General features: G+C 31.7%; 1 protein-coding gene across 6 annotated transcripts in view; it reads left to right on the top strand.

The window, feature by feature from the left end:
- Window positions 1–3,859: 3,859 nt before the first annotated feature.
- The window catches only part of LOC21405640 (protein LOW PSII ACCUMULATION 3, chloroplastic), a 5,978-nt gene continuing 1,498 nt past the window's right edge, over window positions 3,860–8,339 (top strand). For 2 of the 6 annotated variants that reach the window (XM_024174804.1, XM_024174802.1), the window contains exons 1-9: window positions 3,860–3,941; window positions 4,039–4,194; window positions 5,176–5,223; window positions 5,544–5,583; window positions 5,671–5,771; window positions 6,428–6,620; window positions 6,696–6,794; window positions 7,503–7,620; window positions 7,770–7,913. In XM_024174804.1, coding sequence (XP_024030572.1) covers window positions 3,885–3,941; window positions 4,039–4,194; window positions 5,176–5,223; window positions 5,544–5,583; window positions 5,671–5,771; window positions 6,428–6,620; window positions 6,696–6,794; window positions 7,503–7,620; window positions 7,770–7,890 — 933 coding nt within the window. In that variant the 5' untranslated portion in view covers window positions 3,860–3,884 and the 3' untranslated portion in view covers window positions 7,891–7,913. Of the gene's footprint in view, window positions 3,942–4,038; window positions 4,195–5,175; window positions 5,224–5,543; window positions 5,584–5,670; window positions 5,772–6,427; window positions 6,621–6,695; window positions 6,795–7,502; window positions 7,621–7,769; window positions 8,324–8,339 lie in introns of those variants that run through there. The other 4 variants (XM_024174803.1, XM_024174805.1, XM_010112131.2 and 1 more) reach the window with 4 other exon arrangements.

Here is an 8,339-nt window from a genome sequence, read left to right as displayed (position 1 = left end):
GAGTACGTGTCTGACGAACACCAACTTGGACTCACTTCCTAACTTGAGTTTGGTACGAGGATTCAAACCATGATGATTCTAATCATGATTTTAGAACCAGAACCATGATTCATGATTTTGGGTTCAAATCATGATTCTGAAACTATGATTCAGAATCAGGAGTTTGAATCACCTTCAATCAAGGGGAGGGTGGTTTTAGAATCATGAGTGATTCTGGTTTAAAAGATCACATCAGATTCTGAATCATGATTCAGAATCATCCAAACCAAACACTGATTTAAAATCATGATTCTGGATCCATCTACCAAACGAACCCCAAGTCTTTACTTGAGTCTTCACTTGAGTACGTGCCTGACGAACACCAACGTAGACTCACTTTCCAACTTGAGTTTGGTTTTCTTGAGTTTAAGGAGCAAATGAGCACACCCTATATTATCTTCACTTATTTGGACTTTTTCGATACAATGTCATATTATAACGTGTCAACCCTAAATTTTGAGATTTGAGACGGAGAAAAGTTACTCTTTAATAAAATGCTATTTTTATTATTAACTTTGACATTTAGACGTTATTAGTTGATATATTGACTTTTTCATTGAATAATATTAATCATTTTTTTTTTTCAAATTATTTAAAAATAAAAAAATTTAATTGTAATAGTTATAAACTTTTTGATATAGTATTGAAATAACATTCTACCTTATGATTCAAAATAGAATAGTGTATAGCATATTTCATTTTTTACTTTTTTTGTGTGCCAAATAGAACATTTACAATTGCTTTTACATTAGAGATGTCTAAGGGCATATTTGGTGCACCATATTATATTGTATTGTATAATTTTTTATATAAAAACGGTGTTTAGTTTGTAGTAAATTATATTTATACTATGTTTACTATCATAATGTATTTATGTATTAGTTTGTAATCATATAAAATTTAAGTCTAATCACAACGTAACTCGGCTTCAATCTCAATCTAAACCCAACATTAGGAGCAGGCAATGAAGAAGGTAGAGTTGTTTAATAGGGATATTTTTGCAATTTTTTTTAAAATGGGTCAAATTATAATTTTCTATTAAGGGGTAAAATTATAATTTAGAAAAAGTTTTGGTGGTCAAAATATAATTTTAAAAAGTTAAGGAGTCAAAATATAATTTTTAAAAATTTGAGGGGTCAATATAATTTTTAAAAATTAAGGACTAAGTGTAACTTTTGAAAAATATAGACCCAACATCGCTTTGATTCCGAAATTTAACCTCATCATCAATCCTAAAACCCGATCACGACTCTTGGTATTTGTTAAATATTTTATATGTTTTATAAAGTTAAATTGCATAATACGATCTAATGCATAGATTTTTACCCGTATTAAATATCACATTATGTATTGTATTAAATTTAAATTTCATTTATACAATGTATGAAATGTTGCCAAAACATTGTATTATTCTTCAATAATACAATATAAAGTGCTTATACAGTATACCAAACACGCCCTAAAATCACTTCTATTCATAGCAATCATATACGAAAATCACAATCTCTTTTTGTTCGAATAATGTAGAAGATGGATCTATTGAGGGTTTTTTTTTTTTATTTATAGAGGATTTTAATTTAAATGATTGGTAAAGTGTGGATTCAATTGATGAAGGAAATACGAGGGAAAAAAACAGTAAAAGAAAGACATGAGAGCTGCAAAATTGTGGTTCTTGTTGCACTTTTATTCCCATAAGACAACTACATCATCATTCATACATTTTAATCCAAAGGCTTAAATTTTATTATCCATTGATCAGGAAAAGGTACCATTCCTATTTTATTTTTATTTTTAAGAAAACTATATGTGCATTCTTTGTATTGGCACTTTTTCTTTACATGAAAATCAAGCTTCATAAAATTTTCAAACAAAAATTCTGGAATATTATGATTTTCATTTTGTCATTTCAAGTAGATAAGTTCATACAAATTTAAAAAAAAAAAATAAAAATCCAGTAAAAAATTGAAAATAAATACCAAAAAAGGAAAAAAAAAACTAAATGAAGGTGTATATATAAAAATTATAATAGGGACATATGAAAGCCAATAAAATATTGGAAGTAGCTAGTCAACATTTTGCAATCCTTCCATTATTTGTGTGGGGTCCTTTTCGTGATAAAATCCGCAAAATCCAATGACCTTGTTGGAAACCCAAGCTCGAATGCTCCACGCAGTGCCGTGGAACGTTTCTTTTATCTCTCTCTCATTAGCCTCTCAATTCCCTCCATTATGTCCTCCTTTTTAACCATTTCTAATAAATCCTCTACAACTCTATAGCCTACATTGAGAATGTGGCAATTTGGGCCATAATACGAAAAATAATTCAGAATCTGTACGAAGTTATTGAGTTTAAGTTTACTATAAATGAATTTGAATTATAAACAATTTGAGTTAGGGTTAACCACTTAATATGAAGTGACACAAATTAACACAATTTATTATATGTGTCATCTGTAATTTAATACTATGTAATATAATATGAAAGTTTATATGACATATTAAATACAAATGATATGAATTTTAATATTTGTAGGTAAAATTCATTTATTTTTCTGAAAAAAAGATAAATTAATTAATAAACATGTTAAATCTGTCGTGATCGTGTTAAATAAATCATTATTATATTAATTATTTATTTAATATAATAATTTAAACTGATTATGTAGGTTGACACGATTAATAAGTGAATCGTATTTATGTTGATATTTTTGACACGTTTAATAAACGAGTAGTGTTTAAATTGATATTTTTTAACACGATTAATAAACAGATTGAAACGAACACGACTCACTAACACAAATTGTCATTAACGAGAGGCCTGTGAAGTGCCACGTGAAGGTCCACTACGTCTTCTTTTGAGATGACGAGGGAAGGGAACGGAAAGTGAGAAGAGAGGAGGGAATGGCGAGGGTAGTATGGTAATTCCGAGAGGCAAGGCAGGGATGGAGATGTCCTTGCCTAGAACCCGTAAACACAGAGATCTCATCACCCATGTTTTTTCTCCTAAGCTTCAGAGAAAATAATAATGAAAAAGTCAATACAAGAAGCAAAAAACATATATTAAATTATATTAAATTCACAGCTTACTAACTTACCACAGAAACTAGTCATCACCTGAGTTAGGAAGGGTTCGTTTGGTTGGAGGATTCAAATCATGTGATTTGAACTATTTTTGATTTACGTGTATTTTTTGTGAGAGAAAATACTGTAACGAACCACGAATCATGATTCGAATCAGGGAATGAATCACTCTACCAAACGCTCCCGAAACTTTCCTGTTTGTTTGACGAGAAAGTCACTGTTTTAATTTTTGCGGGAATTTTAGCCTCCTGGCGGTAGATTCATAAACAATTTTTCTTTTAAATCTTCGTTGAGAAAAACATTCTTAACAGCTAATTAGTGTAATGGCCAATTATAATTTGTTGCTAAGGATAATATTACCTGAATGGAATTTATTTTGATAACTGGGATAAATGCTTTTTTGATAATTCACCTCATATATTTGAGTAAAACTCTTAACCACAAATTTCGTTTTATATCTCTCTATACTTCTATTATTTTTGCACTTTATTGTAAATACTTTAAAGTTATATATGATTTTCTATGAAATTTTTTTTTAACACAATAGAAAAAATTAGATTTAAATTTTTACGAGAGTTTTTTATTATTTTTTACTGCAGTAAATTAGAATTACATTTATTTTTATTAATATTCATTAATTATCTTCGCCACGTGTAACACTCTGGCTGCTTCCAAACCTCAACAACTGAACTCTCTTTCTCTCTCTTCAACTCTCTCTCTCTCCCCAAAACACAGTACTTTAGTTCATCAAAATTGAAAAGAAAAATGCGATTAATTGCATCAAAAGTGACCAGTGCCATTCCTTCTCTTCCAAGTTCCCATGTAAGAAACAAATTAGTATTTTATTAAAAAAAAATACTTGTTTTTGTTTAGTTTTAATTTCTTTTTTCTAAATTATTGTTTATTTTGCAAAGTGCAGGCCTTTAATGACTCGAGAAATTGGGCACCAAAAAATTATGGGAATTTGGAAATGCGAAAAGCTGGGAAACTTTGGAGTTCTGTTAAGGGAAATGGCAATGCTTCCGTGGAACTTGATGTCCCATTCCCTCGAGACTACTCCGAGCTTCTTGAACAAGTAAATAAATATTACTACTTGCATTTCATCTTTTTAAGCTATTTTAAACAAATTCTTTATTAGTTTAATTCACAATCACGAATTATCAAAATCACGAATTTAGTTGATAATTCTTAGCTTCTCATTATCAATATGGTATTATAAGTTCCTTCAAATGATTAGCAAAAAAAAAATAAAAAAAGAAAAGTGTGAAGAAGTTGTTTTATTATTAATTTGTGGTTAGAACAGATTAAACTTTTTTTTTTTTTTTGATGAATAAGAATAACGGATTTAACTTGGTATGCTTGGTCGTTGGATCATACTTAGAGAATGTTACACACATTGTACGCTTATAAGCGTTGCAAACATGGTGTTAAGAGAAGGGTTATTTTATTTTATTTTTTTCTCCTCGAACTAAATAAAACGTGCTACAATACACTAGTTTTGATTTTTTTTTTCTTTTTTTTTACGTCAGTAATAACTTTAAGAATTAGTATAATTACCACAAACGATTACAGCATTATCATAACTACTGATAATTTCTATAATAATTAGAAGAATAGGACATGACAATGACTTAAAATAATCAAAACCGGTATTATCCTCGAAATAGATTTTCATTATATACTATAGAAAATATTTTCCCTTAATAGAATGACTATTTGGAATGGAGAATGACTAAGAACATCGAAGAAAGTTTCTCGGTAGAAAAGCTTTAAATGCAGAACAGATACCAACAAAACAAAAAAAAAAAAAGATCATAGGGGCACATAAAACAGAGTGAGCAATGCATGTTCATTAGATTATGTTTGACAAGCTGTTTTACAAAGAAGTTTGGTGCATCTCCAACAAGCACGTTTTAAAAGAGTATTGTCTTGTCTTCTCATTTTGCAGTTCTCTTAACCGATTTCAAGGTTCAGGAATGAACTCTCTGGTTTGTTGTTTTGTTGAAGCTCTAGCATTTGGCAAAACTGTTTACTCATTGCTGTTTGTTATTGATAGGCCAGAAAAGCAACTTCATTGGCTTTGAAAGATAGCAGACAGTTGATGGTGAGTAGGTATATTACTTGGTACTTGTAGGAGTTGTTGTTTTACCCTACCGGTACGAACTGTTATTTTAATTATTAGATTAGTTTTTCAATGGTTTGTTGTGAGTGTTCACATTACAAATTTACATCACGTGACACAGAACTGCTCCTACATACAAATCAGAACATTGCAAAGCTAATCCAACGGCTAAAGTTCCTATTGGTAGGGTTAAATAGCAGTTCCTATCATAAAAGTCCCCTTAGAAATGTAAAGTGCTTTTATTAGCAATATAAAGTGCTTTTATTAGCAATGAGCTTTTGACTCAAAAGTTTTTATTACAGGAGATTGAATTCCCAACTGCTGGGCTCCAATCTGTACCAGGTTTGTACATGTGAATTATGATACCTCTATCTTGATTCTCGGTCGTCAGATTGTATTGGATCTCACTTTATGGAAGGCTCATTGCAGGTGATGGTGAAGGAGGAATAGAAATGACTGAAAGCATGGTGTTAATCCGCGACTTTTGTGACGGCTTCATAGATTCAGAGAAAGCTAGGCGAACCAGAATAGTATTTTTTCTTGATTCATAAAAATATTCTTTCTTCCCCTTCCCTTGATAGTTTCAATATGTTTACTGGTGTCTATAATTTTGTTGACATACAGTATCTAAGGCTAGGGGCTACAAAAGACAATCCAAAACACAGATTAGTTCAGATTAAACTGATCTAAAATAACTCGTGGTTCACCAAGTCCTTTTATGCTAATTTAGTAATAGAATAAATTCCTCTTTATAACATTTGTTTTACTGAATTGTGAAGCTTGTTCCAAAAAAAATGTTAACCAATTATTTAATAGTTTAGTAAAGGCTTAATGGTGAATTTGTTTAAATAGCATGTTTGTAGACTGATATCAATCAGAGTCGTTCATTTAAGTTTCTAGACTGAATTGTGATTTAATAGCATGCATTGACAAATATAGTTTCTTTTGCAACTTTTCAGATTCATGGATAAACTTGGATCTTATGAAAAAAAAATTGTTTGAATTTTGTAGTTTTGTTTATATTTATATGTAACATTAGAAGCAATAATAGGGGAGGAAACGTATAGATAGGTTGGACTCTTTATATAGTTACCTGACTTATTATCCTGTAGCCAATCTAATGGTTTTATCATCTCCCTTATAGCTATTTTGCAACTTAATGAAAAATTTCCCATGGAACTGCCAGTTTTTCCCCGAGGCCAATGAGGTTACATTTGCAAGAAATTCAGCCTTTGGAGGAGCTTCCTTCAAGTTAGACTACTTGACGAAGCCATCGTTCTTCGAAGACTTTGGTTTCGTTGAAAAGGTGAAAATGAAAGACCGCGTGAAGCCAGAAGACGAACTATTCCTTGTTGCCTATCCGTACTTTAATGTCAATGGTAGTTCCAGAACTCCCATCTAATACCAATAACCTAGTATTGGATACCAATGTCTGTTGTTATCTCATGATTCAGAAATGCTTGTTGTTGAAGAGCTCTATAAAGAAGCAGTCACGAACACAACCCGGAAACTAATTATATTCAATGGAGAACTCGACCGTATTAGATCTGGATGTATCCTTTTCCTGTTTAGAAATGTTTGACAAGTCCATGAATTCAATTTTACTTGGTTATTTTAGGAGCTGGAGCTATAGATGCTAAGATTAAACAGTGTTTACATCCCGGTCATTGTAGAGTTTTATCAAAATTGTCCAATAATTTTCATTTATTGTGCTTGGTGTTGGTTCATATGTCTCTTCATTCTTCTCATCTATAACAAATAATTTTCATATGCATGACCCTCACACATGCCACCAACTCATAAATATTTGTACTAATAGCTAGCTTCAAGTATGTGTGTCAGTTTGTTAGCTCCAATCTTTCAAGTGAAATAGGAACTTTTCTGAACTGATATGATATGGTCTGATACAACTTGTAGATTAGTAGTTTAATAGGAAGATTTTAGGGTAAGACACGTTGTTTTATCCTACCGATAAGGAAAGTTTTTAACTGTACGCCCATAAGTCAGACACTTAAAATTTAATTAAATGGCTAAAAAAAAACTTCATCCTATCGATAGGGCAAAGCAACGTTCCCTAACGTAAAAAGCTCTCAGTTTAATAGTTGATTTGCAAAAGTACGAAGCAATAACGGTGTTTGAATTACGTTTTCAAAGTGTAGCATCAAGAAGCTCCAGACTCATTCCCTCTTGGTATCCTCTGAATCCATTGTTTGTTATGTTAGCTTTAAACAATGATGTTTTTCTTGAATAAAATTAATAAGATTACCCTCCATTCTTCTACCCAAAGCTGGCTGCTCTGTCCAAGACCCTATTTCCTCTGATGGAGACTGTATATTATATTCACAATTTTAAGGGAGCCAAAGGGGGAACACTTTTCAGGTCTGCTATCTTAAATACGTTTGTTTAAAATCCATGCTTGTTGGTTTTATGAATTTAAAATGTCCTCTACAAAATATTCAATATGTAATTATGTGTTAACTATTTTATCCTATTCTTTTCTTTATTATTGATATGTGTCGAACATTCAGGAGCTACCCAGGTCCATGGAAAGTCCTTAGAAAAGTGAGGAACAAATACATTTGCCTTCATCAGCAAGAAACCATGCCTTCCTTGAAGGAAGTTGCCTTGAATATCCTTCCATCAGCTTGAGATTTACTTGCATAATTCATATGGTGAGCAATGTTTGATCCTTATTATTCAAGACGTTACAAATTCTTGTATGATCTCTCATATTTTTGACCTTCCATAGTCCAGTACCTCTTCGCTTTTAGCGCTTTGATGTTCAATTAATACCACTTAGTGTGGTGGCCTAGAGGTAATGGAGTACCGTGGTGGGCTTGTGATCACAAATAGGGGCTGGGTTACTCCTAACTAAGGGTATTAAATGTGAAGACTTGGGGCTGCATCCCAACATACTATCACTGTTAACACATTCGGTGGGGTTGAGGTGATGCGCTCCTCATTTGAGAGATAGGCCCTCATGTAGGGCATTCAGTAAATATTTCTGTTAGTGTCTGGGACCCCTTTGGTGATGCTCAGAGGGAGGATGTTGACACTAGTAGCCTTTTCCGGAATTTTCTGCAGCAAAAAAAAAAAAA

This window comes from Morus notabilis, unplaced genomic scaffold, assembly GCF_000414095.1.
Source record: "Morus notabilis unplaced genomic scaffold, ASM41409v2 Scaffold15, whole genome shotgun sequence".
Taxonomy (NCBI): Eukaryota; Viridiplantae; Streptophyta; class Magnoliopsida; order Rosales; family Moraceae; genus Morus; species Morus notabilis.
Note: the sequence above shows the minus strand (reverse complement) of the source record. Positions and strands in the feature narration are given on the sequence as shown.